General features: G+C 42.6%; 1 protein-coding gene across 6 annotated transcripts in view; it reads left to right on the plus strand.

Moving 5' to 3' along the window:
• The window catches only part of MYO1B (myosin IB), a 199,208-nt gene that overhangs the window by 15,811 nt on the left and 157,109 nt on the right, over window positions 1–26,288 (plus strand). For 3 of the 6 annotated variants that reach the window (XM_059875676.1, XM_059875680.1, XM_059875687.1), the window contains exons 1-3: window positions 3,877–3,982; window positions 18,063–18,249; window positions 19,434–19,577. In XM_059875676.1, the coding sequence (XP_059731659.1) occupies window positions 3,966–3,982; window positions 18,063–18,249; window positions 19,434–19,577 (348 nt within the window). In that variant the 5' untranslated portion in view covers window positions 3,877–3,965. 6 annotated transcript variants of the gene reach the window in all.

Here is a 26,288-nt window from a genome sequence, read left to right on the forward strand (position 1 = left end):
GTGACTATCCCAGTAGTGCCTGGGGGCAGAACTATTTGGGTAGATATGGTATTACTGCCTTTTTTCTCCAGATGTGGGTTTTTCTCTTTTTGAATTAAAAGTATATAGAAGTTTAGGTTGTCCTACTAGATGCAGAGGAGGGAGGCTTTCCATGCATGGTGCTGGTGAAGGAGTTGGGGTTGAACTGTGAGGATATGTTATTTCACACGGTTGGTCACTTTGGGGTGTCTGTATATGTGTTTACACAGTGTTTCTCTCAGTAGTCTATTGAAATATATCAGCATGATTTCTACATAAAAGTTCGTATTTTTGTTGAAAAGGCTATCAGATTTCTCAAAGGAGATAAATTATGGGTAGGTTTGCTGTTTGGCTACCTAAAATAGAAGCACCCAGATTTTTCTGGGCGAGCTTGAGAAGAACATTTATCTCTGTCGACAGTTTTAAAAGAAGTATATAATTTTAAAGTATGAAACTCAAATTTAGTTTTTAATAGTAACTTCTGTGTTTTTTCTTTCTATCTTTGAGAGGCAGGTTATTGGAAAGACATGTGACCTTGTACTCTTGACTCTATGTCTGGTTGTGGGTTTGAAGTGTTATTTTTGTGCTTTCTTAAATGACTTAAGCACTTCTGACTGTACATTTGGGACAGAATAAATATGGTAGTTGGATATGGTTTTGAAAAGCCAACTAGATTTTTAGCCTGGTAATATGATAGTACTGTTCATTCTTATAACTGTCTAGGCTCATAGCTTTAAAAAACTCTTTAAGCTCCTAGTGACCTCCAGATTGGCTGGATTAGTTGGTGCTCTTTTCCTTTGTAAAATATATCAGCTGATGCCCATAACACAGTAAATGCCCAGAGTTGGAGGGCCATCCTATAGTGTGCTCTTGAGCGTCTCTTCCTACCAGTCTATGCTTATCTGGACTCAGTTGTGTTTATTTCAAGCCTATTTATGCCAGCTTTACTTACTATTATAGTTAATATAATGATTTTAAAATGTATGCAAAAAGAACTGTTTCTATGAAAATTCATTTGATTATTTAATAAGCCACCTAATAAGTTTCTAAAAGTGATTACAGCTGATTTAGGAGTAGCTGAAGTAACTAAAGGATTTGCTGTCGTTCAGTAGCTCAGTCATGTCTGACTCTTTGTGATCCTGTGGACTGAACCCTCCAGGCTCCTCTATCCATAAGATTTCCCAGGCAAGAATACTGGAGTGGATTGCCATTTCCTTCTCCAGGGGATCTTCCTGATCCAGGGATTGAACCCGTGTCTTGCTTGGCAGGCAGATTCCTTACTACTGAGCCACCAGGGAATCCCAAAGGATTTGGGAGATCATAAAATAAAAGTGTTCCCATTAAAACTGTCAGTTATTTAGCACAAGTAGATTAATTTGTGATTATGTAAACCTCAGAATCTTAGTGACTCAAATAATCACGCTCACAGCGGGTGGGCCATTATAGGTGAGGTGGGAGGTCTGCCCATGTCGCCCTGGTCCTCAGTCCAGGGTGCAGTGTGATGGAGCTGTGCCCTCTGAAACACTGCTTATCCCTGTGGCAGAGGAAGGGCAAGTGTGAAACCTTCTTAGCTATACACCTGAATTTAGCAACCCCGTAGAGAAGAGTAGTGAGCATTTGTCAGGAATACTGCAGTCCACCCCACATTGCATCCCAGGTGTCTTTATAGCCTCACCTTTCTTTGAAGAAATTAGACCTGGAAAGTGATGCCATGGAGAATGTTTTACAAGAGACCACTGGGGACTACAGTCAATGGACATAGACTCAGAAAGCCTCAACACTACAGAAAAAGATTGGAAAATAAATATAGATCTTTATAGGGTTTATTCAAAATAATAGGTTTTCGGGGACTTCCCTGGCAGTCCACTGGTTAAGACTCTGTGCTTCCACTGCAGGCGACCCGGGTTTGCTCCCTTTTTGAGGAACTAAGATCCCACATGCTGCTGCTAAGACCTGGTGCAATTAAATACATATATTAAAAAATAATATTAATAGGCTTTGGTATATATCATTTACTTATGACTTCCAACCTTAACTGACCTTTTAAAAAAACCAACCAGCTAAACTTAAACATTAGGATGAAAAAGGATGTGAGTCTTAAATCCTCCTCTCTCTCGTGCCTTCCTATTAAGTTAGTTTCCCACCTCTTATGATAGATTTGTCTGTTATTTCTTTTGCACTTACCTTCTTGTTTCATTTCCATTAGTTCTACCCTAGTTCTTATTCCTGACTTCTAGAGTCATGCCCCAGCTGAACTTCCTGCTGCTAGCTTGTACAGTGCATTTATGCAAGTAGAAAAAGGTGTCCTTTAGGGCAATCACAGCCCCTCAGGAGCTTGACTTGATGTCAGTCCCCACATTACCCCTTGGCTGGCCCATGTTTATGCAGTGCATGAACTGAACACTGCACAGAGCAATCCCATTTCCTGCTTCTTCTCACTCCCCCAATGAATTCAGATTATTTCCTGATCAAATCTCAAATTTTTGTTGTCTCCATGTCTGCTCAAAAATTTTTGATGACTTCCCATCATCTATAATGGCTGTCCTCAACTTCATTTGCCATCTGACTATCACCAGTGACTGTCAGTCACACTTGTTGCCCTCTGGATGTGCTGATACCAGTAATGACTGCAAGAGGCAGGCTGTGTGATGCTTCCCTCTCTCCCGCCCATTTCCACCCCCTCAGCTCACACTCTCAGCCTTGCCCCAGCTCACCTTTCCTTCCAGCTTCATGGCCCAGCAGGACATGAAATCAGCTGTCTTCTGCCGTTCTGTCTAGACACCATCTTCTGAATAGGTTTCGTACCTCTTGTTTTAAGTTCTTCTCTTTTTAATCACATCCTGAGTGCTCAGTTGCTTCAGTCATGTCTGATTCTTTGAGACCCTGTGGACTGTAGCTTACTAGGCTCCTCTGCCCATGGGGATTCTCCAGGCAAGAATACTGGAGTGGGTTGCCATGCCCTCCTCTAGGGGATCATCCTGACCCAGGGATCGAACCTGCATCTCTTAATGTCTGCTGCATTGGCAGGTGGGTTCTTTACCACTAGCGCCACCTGGGAAGCCCTTAATCACATCCTAGTAATCGTATCCTGCTGCTGCTGCTGCTAAGTTGCTTCAGTTGTGTCCGACTCTGTGCGACCCCATAGATGGCAGCCCACCAGGCTCCTCCGTCCTGGGATTCTCCGGAAAAGAACACTGGAGTGGATTGCCATATCCTGCTCATTCTCAAAAAGGATCCTCATGGTCAGGTTTCACCTCTTCAGCCATCCTTCTTGTGATTCTCCTAGACCATGAAAATAGTTCACCTTTGAACATAGATGGTAGTCTCTATATTCTTTTTATAGTGAATTATCAGCCCTGTGTGAGCACTTGTGTGTTTTTTAGATTTTTTAAAATTTTATTTTGATGTGGACCATATTTAAAGTCTTTGTTGAATTTGTTACAATTTTGTTTCTGTTTTGTTTTTTGGCTTCCTGGCCTTGCAAGCTATGTGGGTTCTTAGCTCTGCCTACTAGGGGTTGAGCCTGCCTGGCATTGGAAGGCAAAGTCTTAACCACTGGGCAGCCAGGGAAATCCCTGAACACTTGTTTTATTAGTTACATTGCTCCTAAGCATTTTTTTCACCCACCTAGTTTGCTAATGACAGGGAAACAGTTTAAGGGTCTCTCATTCCTTGTTCTTCCGGTGCCTTTGCATCCTAGGGGCACAGGTCAGAACAGGAGGCTGTGATTGGAGGAGAGTCCGGCCTGGTTAATCATATAATTCAGTTCTGGATGGAAGCTGAGGCTGTGTCTTCCTAGCCACAGGATATTGACCTACTTTCCTCCTCTTATCTGTTTGCAAAATATTTGTTGTACTTAGTGTGTTTTCCCTGTCACAACGAATGTTTGTCTCTCCCTTTCATATGAACTGAATGCTAAAGTGCTAGTTAAATTGGTGGAAAAAACAATGGAGAAGAAAAGTTGGTAAGCAGTTTTAATTTCTAAACGTGGATGTCATAATTATGTCATTTAAAGAGAACTCTGTAGTTTTTCAGTCTACCTGCCTACCTACTTACCTAGTGAGAGACGTGATTAAGGATAGAGTGTAAAGGTAAAGGTGTTTAGGCCTTTGAGTTGATGCTTTACAATATTAAAATGTGGTAGTTTGAAAATCTTTTTTTCATAAACTACTTGTAGCAGGAAATGAACTTTTCTTAATCGGCCATATACAATGTAGTTCACTATTAAATATTTATATCTTACCAGAACTTCCCTTGGGAAAATTGACTGTATAGTTCTATACCTGGTCAAACTGTTTAGCAGTTGATTTTTCTATAGCTTTACAGGTTGAGACCATGCTGTATTCAAGGGCAAAAATAAGTGTGCATGTCTTAAAGGGCATTTTTTATGTATGTATACTTCTGTAAATATATGAAATAATTTCTGCTTCCTAAAAATTTTGAGAAATGAACAGAACTGTTATTACAATTTAGTTACCATTTATCAATTTAAATTTAGTAAACACAAATTTTGTTAGACAATTTAATTTGTGACTTAAAAAGAGTTATTTAGCTATGGTATGCCTTGTAAATTGCTCTGCTATATTGTATATCTTTCTGTTTCTTCCTAAATGCTTTATAATGTGTTTAGAGATACAGAAAAGTTGGTGCATTTGGTTTTAAATTCAGTAATGCTTCCAAAATGAGCAAAACTAGAAAAAACTTATTCCAGAAAATACTTCAAAATTCTAATCTGATTGCTAATTTTAGTCAATTTAGGTGAAGTAACCCCAGTGCAATTTAGCTATTTTCTTTAAAAATTCTTTTTCAGTGACAAAGTCATTTTGCCTTCTCAATTTACATATCAGTGTCATTTTGGTAACATGTTAGCTGTTTTTGTTTGATCAGTTCTCAACTAATAAACATTCATGAAGCCCTAACGTAAATGTATAAACATCTCTGTCTTTGATTACATAGTGTGGATATGTAACTATCCACTAAAGTGGTTTAGGGGATAACTGCTTGAGGAAGCTTCTGAATTTTTATTATTCCAAAAATACTTTTTCTTAACCACAAGCACAGAGACATTATTGAAGATGTACTGTTGAGCGATGCATATTTTTCTTTTACTATGGTTTCTTTTTCTTTAATTCTTATTAGAGTATAGTTGGGTTTATATGGATTTCTTAATTTGTAATTTTAGATCCCTTTTTGCTTTCATAACTGGATACATTTGTTAAAACAACCAGTGCCATTTTGCAGCTAAGCGTGTAGTTGTAAACAGAGAACACAGTCACGTGTGTCCCGATGCCTTTCCTGATGGTGATCCTGTGATTTTGTTCATTTCCTTCTGTGCTGTGTGTGGTTATTCCCTTAATATTTTTTTTTCTTTTTTTTGGCTGGTGAGGTCAGAACAAAGAGAGCTGCGTTCCTTTATGTCTGAGTAAGTGTCATTGGGAAAGTTTTCTGTGGCCTGGCATTTTTGGTTTCTCACATTCTTTGTAATCAGGCCTGTGATTGCTTACCCTGAAATGAAGGAAGTCAGTCTTTCCCAGTTGAGCTATTCTTGCTGAGTCAGTAATGATGGAAGCCGGAGCAAGACCTTAGGAGACGATGTGTTCGACCCCTATGTGGGGAGACTGAGGCTCAACATTGGCAGTGTGCTGGGTCTCCCTGCACTACTGCAGAACTCGGGGGGTTCTTTCTGAGCCACTGTGGTGTTCATTCCAACCTCTGGTCTGTTGCAGAATGCAACAGCTGATGTTTCCCGGAGAGATACTTTCCTTCCTTACCGCAGAGAGTGCACGAAATTCAGTACCTTTCCCTCCATTGTCACTGAAAAGAGCCTGGATGATGCAAGGAGCCTTTTTTAAGGAAAGTATAGTTTTGCTTTGGTGTACCCTAGGCTATTTCATGTGAGTGTCATTGTTCAGCCAGGTGTCTTCAGAAATTGACATAGAGGGACCCCCAAACTGCTGGGTACAAGGAACCCTACATGTATGGCTCCCAGGTGCAAATCACCGTACTTTGAACTATAAGGGAACAGCTTGAGTGCTTGGATGGTCTGGTCAAGCATACAGAGAACAGAGAGGGACTCCAGACCTTGTAAGCAGGGGGAGGGGCTGAGGACAGGAGAACTTGGTGTGGGTATTAGCGTGTGGGACGAGACAGAGACCCTCTGATTAACGAGCCAGTTCGTTTGGAAGGAAAGTTGGATTTCCCCTGGTGGCTGTGTTCTGTTTAATAACCACTGGTCGTATTTGTGGTCTGTGCACCAGCCAGGAACTAATCAGAGCTGTCAGGTGTGCCAGTTACATGTGAGCCCTTTTATGTTCACCTGGGGGTTCCAGGGCGTCAGGTTTGCCAATCTAAACACGTTGGACTTCTTGGAAATTTTTTTAATCTGTCACGAGGGAATGGATTGAGAGGCCTATTGGTTATAATTTGCAGGTCCCAGTGCAGCTGAGTTTGTGTTTCTGACTATAACAGTGGTTTACAGTTTTTGGCTCCTTTGTCCCTCAGGAACTCATAGGCCTTTTCAGACATTAGCTCATGAGTTCTCATAACGTCCAATGTGAGTGGGACAGCATGACCATAGGTTCCCCCTAAAGTCAGGACGGCTTGTCTTCCATTCCCGATGGGTGCTGCTCTGGGGAAGGGGGTGGAGAAGAGGCGTGGGGGTGGTTTTCAGACCCAGTCTTGGGGGTGGGTGGCATTCTCTGAAGGCACCCTGCCCTTTGGCAGTTGTTCCTGCCATGACTCTGCAGAACTTCCTCCGGGAAGTGATGGTGGAGACAGTGCTGTCGGCTGCGTGCTTCCTCGGGGTACTGACCTCATGGGATGTCCACTGCACATGAGGCAATGCTCAAGGTTATTTACATGGACACACCAGCCAGGAGACCTCAGGGCCAAGCAGGGGAGCTCTTCAGGTTAGCAGAAATAGGCACTAGGGAGGGAGAGAACTGGCATCTGGTGATAGCCTCTTGGGAGTTGGGCTTTGCTTTCTCAAAAGAGAAAGTAGACTGGATGTTGTCATCCTTGAATTTTTAGATCAGAACTCGAATTCCAGAGATGAATTTCCTTGGATGCAAGCTTAGGTCAGTGATTCAAAGCCTGTGATGTTCCACGTTGGGTGGATCAAAAGTGAATTCTCAGTCATGGTAAACTCTTGCTACTGAACTTGTGAAAAGTTACTCTTTCCCAAGTCAAGCTTCTCTAAGAACTGTGGAGTATTCTAAAGTTTGATGACTTAGGAATTAGAGTGAAGGATGTGTGTGTAATATAATGAGTATGAAAGCCTATACTCTTAGACCCATTAGGAAAGCTTCCTCTTCACGCTGGCTCTTCCAGAAACCAAATATGCAACATCTCCTGGGTCCATTTCTATCTCTGGTAAAATAAGGATTTGCCTGGGATGCTAAGAAATTTTGCTCATACATCAGAAGAGGTAGTCTGTAGTTTGTAATCCAGAACTTTCAATGTTGTCATAGCAGCCAGTTATTTTTGATTCAAAAGTCTTTCTAATTAGTCTCGATAATACAATTCATCATTTCCTTAGAAAAGAACTTTTTTTTAATGTATCACATTATAAATTATAAAGTTCTGTCTAGACGCTATCTTTCAAATCCTTAATAACTGGACCATGCCTGGGGTTGAGGGTAGCCCAGCTCCTGGCTGACGGCTTTGCTATACCCAGACAGAAACAAACCTGACATTGCCGCTGAGTGGTTCCTGGCCCATCTCTGCCTGTTCAGAGGTACCCTCCAGGGTGTGGACTCTTACATATCCAGAAAGTTGCATCAATTGCCTTTCGCATTAACAGCTTTTTAAGATCTGAGTCTGGCTTTGTGATTTATGGGCTTCTGTATGGTTTTAGCTGTTTGTTTTCATTCCCAGTTCAAATCTATTCCATTTTATCATTGCCTGATAACTTAATGTCCTTTTTATTATCCATAGTTGGAGCTCAAGACAACAGTTATTGTATGGAAACTGCCTGGTAGTTAGGCCTGTTTCTTTGCTAAATCTAAGATGCTAACAAAAACCTTCCTACTAGCAGTCTATTAAATATCCTTAACAAAACGCTTTAGAGAAAGATGGATAAAACCTCAGTGTGTAGTGGCTTTAACAGTGGAAAACAGGATTGGAAAATCAGATAACTATGTGAAGTAAAGCCATGAATCGGCATACCATATACTATAAGCTTCTCTAAGGAAGTGTGTTGATAGGAATGAAAATTGGCATCATTTGAGCCTTTTCATAAATGCATGTCGTGGCCCATTTTCTTAGACTTGGGGGAGCCCTGCATAGCACCCTGTGTGGCCCACCAGCCTCTTCTCCTTTAAGAGACACTCTGCTTGAGTAAATTGTCCTAAAGAATGCAGTTTTCATTCCACTTGCCCTTAACTTCATAAATACTAAGAAAGTGTTTTGGCCTTCAGTTTCTAACCCAGGTCTTTCTTATTCTTGGTGAACCTCATGAGGCTGTCTGGTAGGAAGGGTAGAGATAATGGAACCAACCCTGGAAGGATCAGTGGGCCGAGTCACTCCCAGGTGCATCCATCTACCTATCTGCACACCAGCGCCTTGTGCACCATCCCTTGGCCAGGCAGCGGGGGTCTTCACACGTGGGGAGCTCAGGCTTTCTCCAGAGGCCGGAGGAGACCAGCAAGCTGACAGTTGTGCTGGATGTGTAGGGTCTGCTCAGAGCACACTGCTTTTGGGGAAGGGCTTCTCATACCTGTTTAAGTCAGGGAGGATTTATTTAAGACAAGCAGCTCAGCTGATCCTGTGGAGCAAAGGCCTACAGCTAGAACTACTTTTCTGTCTGTCCCAGGAGGTCCTTCATGTGAGGTTTGCCTTAAGGGGTTGAGAGACTTGGTCAAGGAGCAGTGAGAACGAGGAGGAAGGCTGGAGTCCAATTGTGGTTGTCAGCTCTGATGAGGAATTTTTTTTTTTTATATTTGATAAAATATACATAACGTATCATGGTCATTTTAACCTTTTTAAGTGTGCAGTTCAATGGCACAGAGGATATTTACATTGTTGTGTAACTATCAGCACCATTGGTCATCTTCCCAAAGTGAAACCTTGTACTGGTTAAACAGCAACTTCCCTTTCCCTCCTCCCTCAGCCCCTGGTAACCACCGTCCTAGTTTCTGTCTTTATGAATTTGACTGCTCTAGGACCTCATATAAGTGGAGTCATACAGTACTGACTTATTTCAGTTGGTCAGATGGTAAAGAATCCACCTGCAATGCAGGAGATCCGGGTTTGATCCCTGGGACAGGAAGATCCCCCGCAGAAGGGAATGGCAACCCATTCTAGTATTCTTGGGGCTTCCTTGGTGGCTCAGATGGTAAAGAATCTGCCTGCAATGTGGGAGAACTCTGCAATGCGGGAGACCTTGGTTCAATCCCTGGGCCAGGAAGATTCCCTGGAGGAGGAAATGGCAACCCACTCCAGGGTTCTTGTCTGGAGAGTTCCATGGACCCAGAAGCCTGGCGGGCTACCATCCATGGGTTCACAGAGTGGGACAGGAATGAGTGACTAACACTTTCACTATTTCAGTTAGCATGATGTCCTCAGGTTTCATCTGTGCTATAGCATGTGTCAGAATTTGCTTTTTTTCTTAAGGCTGAATAATATCCCATTGTTTGTGTGTCACATTTTGTTTTGTGAATAATGCTTCTTTGAACATGAACATTGGAGTCCCTCTTTCAAATTCTAAAGTAGAATTGCTGGGTCATATGGTAGTTCTCTGATTTTTTTGAGCATCTCCTATGGAATTTGAATATTAAAAGATGCTGGAGAGTTATTGGAGGATTTACAGCAGGGCTTACCTGATCAGTGGAGAAGAAAATGCCAACCCATTCTAGTATTCTTGCCTGGAGAATTCCATGGACAGAGGAGCCTGGTGGGCTATAGTCCATGGGGTCATAAAGAGTAGGATACAACTGAGTGACTTTCACTTACCTGATCAAACTGTGATGTAGAAGGGCAACTTGGGTGGTGTGGCGCATGGGTCGGGGGAGGAGGGGGCCTGGCAGAGGCAGTGGTGAAGACAACTTAGGAGGTTGCTGCCTTCAGGGTGAGAAATGAAGAAGCCTGAACTGGGGCAGTCCCAGTGGGGAACGGTGGGAAGGGATGGAGCAGGAGTGATTAAGCTGATATAATCAAGGTGATACATTGTATGGGGAGTTAGAGACAGGGAGAGGCCAAAGGTGAGAAACTAGATCAACTGTGACTGTGGAATTTAGGGAGAGTGAGGTGGTTTTGTTTTTGTTTCTGGTCTTGTGGTATGTGATGGTAGAAGAGATGTGGATGTGTACTGATATGTTAGAAACAGCCAAGTGGTAGAGATGATTGGTGGTCAGGTGGTTGATACTGTGGGTTGCTAATTTGAGGGTGGGGAGATGGTAAAGAGGGGCTTGCTTGGTGGGTCAGAGGGTAAAGAATCTGCCTGCAGTGTAGGAGACCTGAGTTCAGTTCCTGGGTTGGTAAGTTCCCCTGGAGAAGGGAATGGCTACCCACTCCAGTATTCTTGCTTGGAGAATTCCATGGACAGAGGAGCCCGGTGGGCTACAGTCGATGGAGTTGCAAAGAGTCAGCCATGATTGAGTGACTAAGCATACACACAGAAGGTAAAGAACAGAGGGGCAGATGGCCATACAATTTGGCTGAATTTTAAAGTGTTGGATATTACTGGTGTAGTTCCAGAGTTTCATAGCTCCCATGGGTCTATTTCACATTCCTACCTGAGGCAGAAATACTTACATAGATCAATTTATAAAGCCAGAAATGATGGCCATTTCATTGGTTATAAAAATCAGGTTTTCTAGGGATTCTAATGAATCCAGAAGGATTTAAACTAAAGCATGAGGCTGTTGGATTTGGCTTATATTCTTTTTGCTCATCTACATTTTCTGATTTCTTTTTTCCTCTAGTGAACTTGTGTTGCTTTTAATCATTAAGATAGTCATTTGAAATTTCAAAAGTTACCTATTTTTTGTCTCGACTCTCTTACTAGACTGTGAGCTCCTGGGGAGTGTATGGGACAAGGAAGTACCACGATTATTGTGTGTCCCTAGCACTTAACACAATGCTAGGGACCAACAGGGCTGAAGAGCGTAAGCGGTGGTTGAACCGAATTGAATGGAAATTTAATCAGACTTTTCTCAAAGATGAGGTTGCTATTTTGAAAGATCCAGGAAGGAAGTTTCAGGTTTTTTTTAGTCACTTAACCCATTATATTAGGTACTGAACCACGTCTTACAGACTTGGCCTCTCTTTTGCCTTTGTTTTGCTATCAGGATTTGCTGAGTCTTATTTTATTCATGAAATCTTGCCACATTGGCTTTGTTTTCTTAGTTAAATGTGTTTCTCATGTTATCCTTAAAAGCATTAGCGATGTCTTTGGGAGCCAAATAGCTCAATTCTGTTTCCTGTCCTTTGTTGATAGTATTGTGTTTTTAGAGGAATGGATCAAAGTGGCTTGAAGCCACAGTCATTATTTTGCCTTCTGGTCGGCTGGGAGGGAACCACCCAACCCAGGATGGCAGCTGTGAGAATGTGCACTATTGAACAACTCAGTTGTCAACCATAAATTTGCACACTTGTTTTCCTTTTGTGTTTGTCTGAATGCCTGCCATGTGCCAGAGGCTGTGCACTGTGCCTTTGGGGAAATAAAGATGAATAAGGGTGACTCTTGACACCATGGAGCTGATTCTCCAGAAAAGGGGCTATAAAGCATACAAGACTACGGCACAAGGAGGTTAATGAGGGGAACTCGAGTCAAATAACAGTGGTTACTATGGTAAGAAGACTCCCCAAAGTCTCTGCTTCTGATGTATATTATAATAGATGTATTCAGATGTCCTCATTTACAGTTACCAGAGCAGTAGATAACCTGCTTTCATTAAGTTTTCCTGAAAGTGGCTTTTATGGCTATGCTTAAGAAATTCCTTCACATTTTAAAATTTATTTATTATTTAATCATTTACTTATTTATTTTTGGCCATACTGGGACACTCGCAGGATCTTCCCTGGTGGCTCAGATGGTACGGCATCTGCCTGCAATGCGGGAGACCCGGGTTTGATTCCTGGGTCGGAAAGATCCCCTGGAGAAGGAAATGGCAATCCACTCCAGCACTCTTGCCTGGAAAATCCCATGGACGGAGGAGCCTGATAGGCTACAGTCCATGGGGTCGCAAAGAGTCGGACACAACTGAGGGACTTCACTTTCACTTTCATACTGGGACACTCGCAGGATCTTAGTTTGCCCACAAGGGATTGAACCCGGGCCATGGTAGTGAAAGTGTCATTAAGAGTCCTAACCACTGGAGTGCCAGGAAATTTCCATTATTTACTAATTTTTTAAGTTGAATGGCTCAGATGGTAGAGAAACTGCCTGCAATGCGGGAGAACCAGGTTGATCACCGGGTGGGAAGATCCCCTGACGAATGGAATGGCAACTCTCTGTAGTATTCTTGCCTGGAGGAATCCTTGGACAGAGGAGCCTGGTTGATGACAGTCCATGGGGTTGCAAAGAGTCAGACACGACTGAACGACAAACACTTTTTTTTCATAGTTGATTTACAATTTTGTGTTAGTTTCTGGTGTGCAAACGATTCAGTTTTATATGTAATCTTTTTCATATTCTTTTCCATTATGGTTTATTACAGGATGTTGAATATTATTTCCTGTACCACACAGTAGGACCTTATTGTGTATCTGTTTTATGTAATAGTAGCTTGTAGTCCAAGGTTTCTTCAAATTTAAAATTGTGTTCATAAATCAATGTTAATCCTTGTTAACCATTGCCCTGCTCAGCTCTGATTTGAGAATGTTCTTTCAGATTCTACAGTAAAACTGTTTCAACTTAAAAATACACATTTGTTCTCATCTGTGGCATTCTGAGGCTTTTGAGTAACGTGGGAGACCAACAGATAATATATTTCAGCTTAAAATACATCTCTTATTTAGTCATTAAATTACCGATTACTTTGGAATAACTTTTCAGTGTTGCTGTTTTGATGTCAATAGTAGAATGGCCATGCTCTTCATAAGGATCTACTGTCTGGTTTGGCCATGTCTCTGTGGGGCTGTTGGCTTGGGGAATGCTGGTCTTGACATCCCCAGGCATAGACATTAACGTGGTAGATGATTTAATTTAAGGTTGGGGCTGGGTAGACTACTCATATATATATGTTAAGTTATAGATGGCATTTTAAGATGCTGTAGAATGTTTATGTTTCATTCTTTTGGATTTTGAGAGATTTTTGAAATGATGCTTTTCAGATTTTAAATGGTATTTTTATGCTGCAAAAGATGCCAGTAAATGAATTGATATATACTGCAATATAGGTAGTAAGTTTTTGAGATGAGAGTAAGTAGGGGAAGGAATGCTTTGATCATGTATTTTGTTTTTCTTGGATGGACAAACAGGTGAAAAGAGCTTGTGCGGCCATGGAGTCACCTGGTATCAGTTGGTGAGTTTCTGGCTGGGCTAAACCAGTGCCCTTAGGTGGAGGTCCTGCCTCCAGGTTCCCCAGTGGTCCTCTAAAGGCTCCACCAGTTGTTGTATTTTGTGGATTGCTTTCTCCAAGGTTGGGAGAAAAAGATTGGTTTCACATAATACTGAAGATCGAACAGTGGTTTAATACTTATATTGGGCACAGTACTTAGTGTTCAAGTCAGTCAAGGATCTTGGTTGGGTGCAGTGCAGAAAGGATGTAGGAACTCACAGAATTGCTGAAAGGTCAGAGGACCAGGAAGGATATAAGCTTAGAAGGTAGGCAGGAACCTCCAAAAGACTGGGGGACTGGGCAGCGGGATCCGTAGCAGAAGTTAGGGGATGGGAACCACCTGGTCTTCATGCTGCTGCTGTCATGCAGTGAGTAATAAGTATAACCACCAGCTGTCATCATGTCCCGGGACTTCTGGTCATAGGAGGATGTGATTGGCTGTGCATAAGCCATGTTCTGCCTTCCCAGATCGCTCAGTGGGTAGAGTCTGCCTGCAATACAGGAGATGTAGGAAACTGGTTTGATCCCTGGATCAGGAAGGTCCTCTGGAGGAGCGCATGGCAATCCACTCCAGTATTCTTGCCTGGAGAATCTCATGGACAGAGGAGCCTGGCAGGCTACAGTCCATAGCGTTTCAAAGAGTTGAACATGACTGAAGTGACTTAGCACGCATGCACGCACGCATGCGGGCCACATTCTTTGGGGGTGGAGAAAGCATGTCTGTCTCCTTCGAATTCTGTAGTGAGAATTGGGCATTACTTCTCACTAGTTACTTGTCATAAGGTAACTTGGACTCCCTGAAAGGAGGAAAAAAGTAGAAGTGTGATAGTTGCTCAGTTGTGTCTGACTGTTTGTGACCCCATGGACTGAAGAATAGATCCTATGGACTAGCTCTCCTCTGTCCATGTCCTGGAGAATCCAGGCAAGAATACTGGAGTGAGTTGCCATTCTTTTCTCCAGGGGATCTTCTTGACCCAGAGATTGAACCTGGGTCTCCTGTATTGCAGGCGGATTCTTTGTTGGAATAGGATTGTATACAAGATAGTGTCTCCATTTAAAAAAAAAAAAAAAAAGGCGAATGTCTCCTCTGGCTTATCTTGTGGCTGCCCAGAACTCACATATGCCTTTCTTTCCATACTTTGGCTTAAGAAAATAAAATGCTCCAGCCAGCATCATGCCGGAGAAGGCAATGGCACCCCACTCCAGTACTCTTGCCTGGAAAATCCCATGGATGGAGGAGCCTGGTAGGCTGCAGTCCATGGGGTCGCTAAGTGTCGGACACGACTGAGCGACTTCACTTTCACTTTTCACTTTCATGCATTGGAGAAGGCCATGGCAACCCACTCCAGTGTTCTTGCCTGGAGAATCCCAGGGACGGGGGAGCCTGGTGGGCTGCCATCTCTGGGGTCGCACAGAGTCGGACACAACTGAAGCGACTTAGCAGCAGCAGCAGCAGCATCATGCAGCTCTTCCCTGTGAGGCTGAAAACATAGCTGCCCCTCCACAGAGGGTATCAAGAAGATCTCTTTTGTCCGTTGTCTTCTGTGGCCCCATCTAAAGTGGAGTGTAGGGGATGATGGCTTTGTCATATTTTAACAGTTCTTGTTTTTAGTTTGTTTTATGAGTTGGAGGTCTTGGTGTTGATTGTCTTAAGAATTAAGTACTTGTCACTGTCAGCCAGACTCCCTTAAAAATGTTATTAGCTTTCAAGGTTTACTGCTTCCATCGACTAATAAAAAATAGTACGTGCGTGCTAAGTCTCTTCAGTCTTGTTCAATTCTTTGAGACCCCCTGGATTGTAGCCCACCAGGGGGTCTTCCCGACCTAGGGATCAAACCTCTGTCTCTTACATTTCCTACATTAGCAGGCAGGTTCTTTACTGCTAGTGCCACCTAGGAAGCCCCAATAAAAATCAGACATACTACCAACCTCTAAGGTTTTGAACCTAGAACCCGATCTGAGAACTTGTCTCTGGGAGTTGGACCTGGCCTTAGCTCTTGGTGAATGGAATCCACCTGGGAATAGTTAAGAAGCTTAAGAAGCAGTAGCGTGGGTGATAATTCCCTTGCATTCCATCTTCACGGTGGGTGTGCTATCCTATTCTTGGGCTGTAGAGATGAAACAGTTGGTTCTTGGGACAGAGGACTTCTCTGCATCTCCTGCCTCCAGGCAGAGTGACTCCTCTTAGAATCATTTGTTCTTCCCTCTGGCTTTCGGACAGGCTAGTTTTACGGCTTTCTTGTAGATCTTCAATGAGTAGGCCACACTAACGCTAGCATCGGATTTTTTTCCTCACATTCTCAAAAGTTGCAAGCACAGGGTCCATGTTTTAAGGCACAACAGGCCATGGTTTAATCACCTGTTTCTCTGTTAAATATCAACGGTGATCTTGCCAGTCCAAATTAGTAAGTAGGTCCTCATGCCTCCACCCTTGCGGCCTTAGCTCAGCCGGTTCATGCTCTTTAGTGTGTTATTTACAACATTCTATTTCCTTGTGCCACCTTCTTTTATTGGGTAAGATGCTTTCTGTCACAAATAATAGAAAATCCAACTCAAACAACTTAATAAGGAGAATTAGTTGGCCTCTGTGACTGAAAACTTGCAAGCTGTGTGGCAGGCTTCAGGTGCAAACCTTTCCGGAGGTTTGTGATGTCACTGGGTTATTTTCTTTCCTTGCCCTCCTCCGTGTACTGTTTTCCTCCTCAGACTAGCTCCCTAATAAAAGCAGACCCTATGGACTGTAGCCTGCCAGGCTCCTTTGTCCATGGGATTTCCCAGATAATAATACTGGAGTGGTTTGCCATTTTCCTCTCCAGGGGATCTTCCTGACCCAGGGATCGAACCCAGGTCTTCTACATTGCAGGCAGCCTCTTTACCATTTGAGCTACTAGGGAAGCTCCAAAAGCAGTCATGGTCATAGCAATTCCTAGTACCACATCTGTAAATCATGCCACCCAGAGGTAGCTGGAACCTTTGTCCTAATACTCCAAGCCAAAGCTTCAGGCTCAGTTAAATGACCAGCGCTGAATCTGCTCTCATGGCTGGGAGATGGAAATGTGTTCATTGTCACAGTCTAGATCACACTCTGTATTCCTGGACATGAGATAAAAGTGGCTTCCTTGGAACAACATGGATTCCCCTGGGGGAGTCTTGGGAAGGGTGCAGGTGGTGAGCTTGTATGCATCAAACACAAAGTGTCCTCGGTGCTCTCCATCTGTTCCCGTGTGGATTCTTCTGATAGTTTATGGAAACCTTGAGTTAGCAAGTCATTCTGAAATTTGTTCCTGTAGTCAGTGTTGCTCTTTCAGGGAAGAAACAAATCAGTTTCTTTTGGCTGAATTAAATATACGGGCTAATTTTGTTGAGATGTCAGAGTGACCCAACCAGGCCTGGAGATGGTAGTCAGGGAAAGTCAATCCATTTGTGTGAAGATAGGAAGTATCTCTGTGCCATTTTATCAGGGTTCCAGTTTCACCAGAATGAGAGTGTGGAGGAGGGTATCACTATTTGCTCCCCCCGAGAACCTAGATGCTAAAAAAAAAAAAAAACAAAACTGGTACGAAACAAAACTCTGCTGGCTGGACTAAATGGATGTTGGCATCACCTTTTCAATTGGTTTACTTTATTGTGGTATTTTGAGCTGAGAAAGTTGTGTTTTCAGAGTTTTTCCCTTTTACCCACTGCCTATAACAGCATTTGTTTTGCCCTCTTCCGCCCTTGCCCTTTGGATTGATTATAAAGTTGGGAAAGAAATGTAAAAATCAGAACCCATACTCTCGCTTGAAACTCATATTTGAAACCATGGTGAAGCAGGTTTAATTACAGAGAAAGATTGGCTGCTTAATTGCTGTTACCTGCCACGAAGCTGTTGCCTTTCTGTAGCTGTTTCCATAAATAGACTTTATATACAGGAATCTACCCTGGGGCAAAGAGTTCCCATTCGGCCTCTTTACTTAATTCAAATTGCTAGGTTGAGGTGGTTATTTTTGAAACTCTTCTCAGGTTGACTTTCCCCTTAATCCCTAAGCCTTCTTCCCTCATCTGCCAAATTACATGTAATGTATCGCTGCTAGATTGCTTTTGGCATTTCTCAAGTCTGAGAACTTGAAATTTGATTGAAATGTTAATTTATTGCGACAGTTTGGGCACTCACGTTCCTATTCCTGAACAAGTCTCTGAAAGGACTTAGTGTGGGCCCAGCCCTGTCTCTGGCTTCTGTGCATCTCTAGAGCATGGCATGTCTCCTTCCTCCACCTGGTTTATTTTGAAAGAATCTGGCCTGATTCAAGGTATGTGAAACCATTCTTGGTGTGACTGTTGTTGGGTTTTAGCAATACCTGGGGCTGTTTATTCCAAGTATAGTTGGCATGATATTTAAAAAGATTAACAAATAAGTTAACTTTGGTTTTCTTCTTTTGATTATTAAATAGTTGCTTATTGGTTGCTTTTGTTTGTCGGAGAGCCTTGCTGCTGGTCCTTAGTCTCTCTTTTTTGGCTTTTCAGTACACACTTAAAAATTTTTTTTTTAATGTTGTTGTTCAGTCACTTGGTCATGTCTGGCTGTTTGCAACCCATGGACTGCAGCACACCAGGCTTCCCTGTCCTTCACCATTTCCTGGAGTTGCTCAAACTTACGTCTATCGAGTTTGTGACGCCATCCAGCCACCTCATCCTCCGTCGTCCCTTTCTCCTCCTGGCTTCAATCTTTCCAGCATCAGGGTCTTTTCCGGTGAGTCAGCTCTTCGTATCAGGTGGTCAAAGTAGTGGAGCTTTAGACTTCAGCATCAGTCCTTCCAATGAATTTTCAGAGTTGATTTCCTTTAGGATTAACTGGTTTGATCTCCTTGCAGTCCAAGGGACTCTCAAGAGTCTTCTCCAGCACCACAGTTCAAAAGCATCAATTCTTCAGTGCTCGGCCTTCTTTATGGTCTAACTCTCACATCCATACATGACTGTTGGAAGAACCAAAGCTTTGACTAGATGGACCTTTGTTGGCAAAGTAATGTCTCTTTGCTCTTCTAGCAGTGTGTCTGTTGGAATGAGCATTAAGAATACTGAGGTCATTCTTGGCAGGTTACATTATATAGGCAACCTCTGATCTTCAAGTGGGGTGTATTCTTTTTGTATATCAGTCAGTGTTGACTCCTGGAATGAAGTTTCTCCCCATAGGTACAGTATTATAAGTGGTGATTTTGTTCTTTTAACACATAAATGTAATATAGTCCTAACTAACCATAAGCAAAATCTCTTAACCTTTCTGAGCTTCCTTATCTTAAAATGGGTATAATGATAACAATTTACCTCATAGAATTGTGAGAATTAAATTAACTGATGCACAGAAAGTTCTTGAGATAGCATCTGGTATGCAGCAAGTACTCCGTAAATGTTAACATCATTTTAAACACAATGTGTTTTGGGAAAATGGCATTTTACATTTCATCATGGAATACTGGGTGATGCCACTTGGGGCAGCAGGTTTCTGTGGGTTCAGGTCTGACATTGGTAGGCAAGGGCTGGTAGAAAGGGGTGGGGTGGGTTCTCTTGCTAGTGTTTTGCAACTTCTGGTTGGGGAGAGGCGATGATCTAAAAAGAAGGAAACAGCAATCCTGGCTACCTAGTGGCTCTTTCAGTAAATGGACTTTGCTTGGGGTGATGATGACTGGGAGGGAGGTTCATCTTTGGTGGCAGGTTGGCAGTTGGGACTTCTAGCTTGGCAGTGACTGCAGCCTTCCCCCCACCCCCTCTACCCCCTAGGCTTCTGACATAGGTTGTAGGAAAGGAGAGGTTACAACATAGGTGAGGCAAGTGAGGACCATTAGGAACTGGCAGTGTTTCATTTCTCCGTTGGTGCCAAGAACCCATCTGAACTAATCTTGCTCATTTAAATTCTTCCTTTCTCTTTCTTTGCTACAGCAAGAGACTATGGCCAAGATGGAGGTGAAAACATCACTGCTGGACAATATGATTGGAGTTGGAGATATGGTTCTTTTAGAACCTCTCAGTGAGGACACCGTCATCGACAACCTCAAAAAACGCTTTGACCACAATGAGATATATGTGAGTGTGCACGGAATGTCATCTGGGGAGTTTAGACTTTGCATTTTATGGTGCAGAGCAGGCTTCTCTTCCTCAGACTCTTCTTTTTTCTGTTTATTGGAGTCCAGAGGTATTTGTTGATACCCTCAGGAAGAAGTTTGTGTTTGCTCACTTGGTGCGTGAGTAATGTTGATGAGAATCTCGTGAGTCTCTTACCACACATGGTGTCTGCTGACCAGGCAGAGTGTTGCACTGGACGTTGATGGTATTCCAAATCAAGTGGAAGACTACGTTCTGCCCTCTGAGGGACATATGCTCAGGAGGAAGTTTGAAATCCAGAAGTGTCATGGATACCTACATAAGATTAGTAGTCTAATCCTTGAGAAACCACTTGTTGAAATGCAAGGCAGTCAACTGTCAAAAGAGAGAGAAACCTTCCTGATATTTGTAGTTAGTAAGAGACAGGAGCAAATTACCAGCTATGGATATGTGTTTGGTCCCTGGAGATTTGGGAATAGTCTTGTCCTGCTATACAAAAGTATTATGTCAGGCACAAGAATGAAAATATAGAAATATATACAGTGATAGAAATATTATGTTGTAAAAATTCTCTATGAAGGATTTCACAGTGTTATGCTGTTGAGTTTTTTAAATGTATTTAAAATATGAATGAGAAATGCTTTTATGTGCAGCTTTTTGGGAATTTGCAGAAAGCACAGAAATTTGCATCTGCTCAGATAGAGACATGGTGTTAACTAAACCAAGGAAATGGGGCAGTGATGCCCTGTACCAGCAGCTGAGAAGGAAACCAATGGATTGGGTAGAAGTAGTTTTGGTAGATCCTACATCACCTTTGAGTTCTATTTCTTCCACTCTATAGAGTTCAGTTCAATTCAGCTGCTCAGTCGTGTCCGACTCTTTGCGACCCCATAAATCACAGCACGCCAGGCCTCCCTGTCCATCACCAACTCCCGGAGTTCACTCAGACTCACGTCCATTGAGTCAGTGATGCCATCCAGCCATCTCATCCTCTGTCGTCCCCTTCTCCTCCCGCCCCCAATCCCTCCCAGCATCAGAGTTTTTTCCAGTGAGTCAGCTCTTCTCATGAGGTGGCCAAAGTACTGGAGTTTCAGCTTCAGCATCATTCCCTCCAAAGAAATCCTAGGGCTGATCTTCAAAATGGACTGGTTGGATGTCCTTGCAGTCCAAGGGACTCTCAAGAGTCTTCTCCAACACCACAGTTCAAAAGCATCAATTCTTCAGTGCTCAGCTTTCTTCACAGTCCAACTCTCACATCCATACATGACCACTGGAAAAACCATAGCCTTGACTAGATGGACTTTTGTTGGCAAAGTAATGTCTCTGCTTTTCAATATGCTATCTAGGTTGGTCATAACTTTTCTTCCAAGGAGTAAGCGTCTTTTAATTTCATGGCTACATCTGTGTCTAGATATGAATTGGTTTATTGAGACATGCTTCATGTTTTCCTATTAGTGTGCAAACAGTAGGAAGAAATATAAATAAATAAAAGGAGAGAACATAACTGATTTGTAACTTTTGTGGAAGTAATATATTTTAAAAATCATATGCAAAGCTATATTTTATATCTCATATAGCTTTCCTTTTCAGGTAGGCAATCATGTTTCGAGGATAACTTTGGATAATTAATTTCTGAATGAAATAGGAATCACCATCTGGGACTTGAACTTTTCATCTTTCTTGATGTGATTATTAGAGATAGGGGTAGGTTGACAGTAACAACAATGAGATATGTGGGTACTGCTTTGGAATATTAATTGGTTAACTGGCTACTAACCTAAGTTCAGAGATGCAGTTATGTAAACTGCTGATTCAGGTGGACGAGGTATAAAATGCTGTTGCGATATAACAGGGGGAAGGTGTGGTTTGGTTGGGCACTGAGGCCCCGGGTCACCTTTCCTCAGGCTATAGCACTTCAGCTTTCAGGTGGGAAAACTGCACGGCCCTGCAGCTTTAATTGAAAGTATGGTCTGATAGCAAATAAAAGACAGACTTTAAACATTGGTCTTTCAGGTGGAGATAAGAGAAATCAGTTATATCCCAACCTAAGGTGGCTGATCATTTTTCTTTTTGGCTCTGAGAAGCAGAATTCCCTTTCAGGTGAATTGAGAATAGGATGGAGAGTAGAACATTACATGCATTCAAATACCTGATTTGTTGTACCCACTAAAGATAAAACAATCTCCTTTTAAACAAAATGCCAAGTATTAACATTCATGAGTCTTTAGCAGACGAAATGTCTGGGTTTCAGCCTTACATAATTTTATTTTCTGACTATTTTAGGAATGTTCTTTCTGGTATAAAACAAAAACAGAAAATTGCTTTCTGCTTCCAGATATTCATATAATTAATGTTTTCCATGATACTTTGGACCTATCATTTCCATGATGTTTGTGCCTTCATTTTGTAACTTTAAACACACGTCATATTGGAGGCTTCAGTTCAGTTCAGTCTCTCAGTCGTGTCTGACTCTTTGTGACCCCGTGAACCGCAGCACGCCAGGCCTCCCTGTCTATCATGAGCTCCTGGAGTCCACCCAAACCCATGTCCATTGAGTCGGTGATGCCATCCAACCATCTCATTCTCTGTCGTCCCCTTCTTCTACTGCCCTCAGTCTTTCCCAGCATCAGGGTCTTTTCAAATAAGTCAGTTCTTCACATCAGGTGGCCGAAGTATTGGAGTTTCAGCTTCAACATCAGTCCTTCCAATGAACACCCAGGACTGATCTCCTTTAGGATGGAATGGTTGGATCTCCTTGCAGTCTAAGGGACTCTTAAGACTCTTCCCCAACACTAGGCATTCTTCATTTTAAGCAAAAAAGAAAAAAAAAAATAGCTTATAGAGTAATGTGTGTTGTATGACTTTTTCAAAGATGGGGGTATATGATATGTACATATGTTTGTATATTTGTATGAATAAAAAGAAAGGCATGCTAACTTTCAGTTCAGTTCAGTTGCTCAGTCGTGTCTGATTCTGCGACCCCATGGACTACAGCATGCCAGGCTTCCCTGTCCATTACCAACTCCCAGAGCCTATTTAAACTCATGTCCATTGCGTTGGTGATTCCATCCAATCATCTCATTTTCTGTCGTCCCCTTCTTCTACTGCCCTCAGTCTTTCCCAGCATCAGGGTCTTTTCCAATGAGTCAGTTCTTCGCATCAGGTGGCCAAAGTATTGGAGTTTCAGCTTTGGCATCAGCCCTTCTAATGAATATTCAGGACGGATTTCCTTTAGGATTGACTAGTTGGATCTCCTTGCAGTCCAAGGGACTCTCAAGAGTCTTCTCCAACACCACAGTTCAAAAGCATCAATTCTTCGGCACTCAGCTTTCTTTATAGTCCAACTTTCACATCCATACATGACTACTGGAAGAACCATACCTTTGACTAGACGGACCTTTGTTGGTAAAGTAATTTCTCTGCTTTTTAATATGCTGTCTAGGTTGGTCATAGCTTTTCTTGCAAGGAGTAAGCGTCTTTTAATTTCATGGCTGCAGTCACCATCTGCAGCGATTTTGGAGCCCAGAAAAGTAAAGTCTGCCACTGTTTCCACTGTTTCTCTATCCATTTGCCATGAAGTGATGGGCCCAGATGCCATGATCTTTGTTTTCTGAATGTTGAGCTTTAAGCCAACTTTTTCACTCTCCTCTTTCACTTTCATCAAGAGGCTCTTTAGTTCTTTTTCACTTTCTGCCATAAGGGTGGTATCATCTACATATCTGAGGTTATTGATATTTCTCCCGGCAATCTTGATTGCACCTTGTGCTTCTTCCAGCCCAGTGTTTCTCATGATGTACTCTGCATAGAAGTTAAATAAGCATGGTGACAATATACAGCAGTCTTGATGTACTCCTTTCCTGATTTAGAACCAATCTTTTGTTCCATGTCCAGTTCTAACTGTTGCTTCTTGACCTGCATACAGATTTCTTTGTATATTTGTATGAATAAGGAGAAAGGCATGCTAACGTTAGTACCATGCTAACTTTAGTGTGGGTGGGTTTAAGCATGTTGACTTTAGTTGGGGGAGGGGATGGAATACGAGGACAGGGAAAAGTTATTATTCTTTTAGACCTCTGCAGTATAGGATTTGTTAAATCAAGCATGTATTGGTTTTGTAATTAACAAAAAATACAGGACAATAAATTTGATCATCCCACCTCTGTAACCCCACAAATTGTATATACCATCCTTGGGAAATCTGTTTCTTGGCCTTTATTCTGATAATATTTCTGCTTTGCTTTTGTTCATGGTTTTGCTACAAAATTGTTTAGCCTGGTATCAAAGGCCAAGTTAATAACATGCAATATTTTACTATCTTGCATTTCATTTTTTTTTTTTAATTCTTTCCCAGAAAGATGCAGGGTTTTTTTGTTTTTTTTTTTTAAGTCCCTCTCATAGTCTCCTGGCTTTATTTCATTCTGTAAAAGTGTGTGATTGTCTTGGGTGATTCACCATGCAGACGTATTGAACAATCATTTGTTCATGCTGTGGTTGATAAGGGGGCCAGTGAATGGAGGGCTGTGTGGCTCAGACTTCAGAACTCTGGCTTTGCTCAGAGCTTTTGCAGCTCTAGATCTGAGTACATGCTCTTCTATCCTGCCGTCCACCCTCCTCCTGCCACCACCCTATCTTCAGGTAAGAAATAGTCCCTTCCTTCACAGAGTTCTCACAGGATCACCTCTACAGCATTTATAATCCCTAGTGATCCTGTCAGGTAAACCTGGAACTCTGGGTAGGCCATTGAGTCACACATACTCTTCAATCCAAGTCACCACAGGTGACTGTGGCCAGGTGACCAGAAGGAGCTGAATGGCTTAAGAAAATGTTTACTCTGAGGTTTGGGGAAGGGTCAGCTTTTTCCAAAGTAGATGGGTTAACAGACTGTGGGCAGGGCTGGTGGGGGAAGAAGAGGGTAGAAGGAATTGAGAGAGTAGCTCTGAAACATAGACATTACCATATGTAAAATTAGATAGCCATTGGAGATTTGCTGTATGATCCAGGGAGCTCAAATCTAGTGCTCTATGACAACCTGGAGGGTTGGGAGGTGGAAGGGAGATTCAGGAAGGAGAGGACATATGTATGCCTATGGCTGATTCATGTTGTTAGATGGTAGAAACCGACACAATATTTTAAAGCAATTATCCTCCAGTTAAAAATAAATTTAAATTAAAGAAAAAACAACAACAAAATAGGTGGATTGTGTGTAAGTAGGTTAAATAGTCTACTGAATACAGGAGTTGATGCTGACTAGACCCTCTGCTGTCAGCCCCTCAGGCTTGGTATGTGCGTGAAAGTCACTCAGTTGTGTCGGGACTCTTTGCGAGCCCATGGAGTATACAGTCCGTGGAATTCTTCAGGCTAGAAGACTGGAGTGCATAGCCTTTCCCTTCTCCATGGGATTTTCCCAACCCAGGGATCTGGGTCTCCCGCATTGCAGAGGGTTTCTTTACCAGTTGAGCCACAAGGGAAGCCCCACAGGCTTGATAGGGAATTCTGTAGTGAAGTGGCTTTATTGGTTCGTGTTGTTACCAGGCTGAAGGACACGTCCTGTAAGAAGCACTTATTACTGAAATTCTAAGCTTGAAGTGCACCCAGAGGCACACTTCTTAAGCTTTTTCTCCTGGCCAACTCCTCAAGGCAGGGCAGAGTAAACAGGAGCCCCAGGGGAGAAGGGTGTAGTTGAAGTCCATCAACTTAAGGGAAATTATGTTGAAATCTTTGCTCCTGAAGTCATTGAGTTTTCTTTTATTCTGTGATGCATATGGTTTGTTTGTTTGTTTGTTTGTTTTTTAATCTGCCATGCTTCTTGCAGCCCTCCTTTGAATAAGAAGTGTTTTTGGTGCTGACAAGCACTTTGAGTTTGTTCTCTATCTGAATTGTCAGGATGGGGATCATCTAGCTGTCGAAGTCTGAATTAGTCCAGTTTTAGGATCTCATGTTCAATGAATTGTAGCTGTAAAAGGACTGCTTTGAAAGTCTTGATAAAAATTGTCTTGATCTTAGAGGCTGGTACTAGAATTAGGATCCTCATAAAAGTAGGATCTGGTATTTTATGAAAGATATTAATGCATGCTTCAGGATTATCTGTTCTTTGCTTTGAGTTGGGTTCACACACTGATTTTAAAAGGCTGAAGTTGGTTTATCACTCTGTCTGTAGTCGAGCAGAGTCTCTAAATCTGAGACAGTTCCAGATATTGACGTGGTCCTCGTGGGAAGACTATTCCACTGGAGATGGATGGAGGAGGATCGGGTGAGAACAGATAGAGGGCATGTTGGTCTGATGGGGTAACGTGTAGAATCAGAGACTATTTGCTTTGATTCCTCACTCTTGGCAGAGTATGGTGCAGGCTGGGCCCAGCTGCAGGGCAAGCTAGTGCTCCAGCGGTCGCTGTGGGGTCAGCCAGTGGTGGGAAATGCTGGCTGTGACATTCCTGAGTCCTGCTCTGCTGTACTCTTTCCTGTCCTTTGTCAGACCTTCTTCTGGCACCCCGCCCCTGCCCTCAGCCAGATGGGATAGTGGCAGGATTTCAGGTGTACTGGTAATGCAGGAGACCCAGCCAGACGTGATGCTGTTTTTAGGGTGACTGGTCAGGACTGTGGTTCTGTTCAGGAACAGGAAAGGTGCAATTTAGGCAAGAACAAGGCCCAGGGCAAATTTGGAAACTAAAGAACCAAGGTGTCCATTCTCTGACA

The sequence above is a fragment of the Bos taurus genome, chromosome 2 (assembly GCF_002263795.3).
Source record: "Bos taurus isolate L1 Dominette 01449 registration number 42190680 breed Hereford chromosome 2, ARS-UCD2.0, whole genome shotgun sequence".
Classification (NCBI taxonomy): Eukaryota; Metazoa; Chordata; class Mammalia; order Artiodactyla; family Bovidae; genus Bos; species Bos taurus.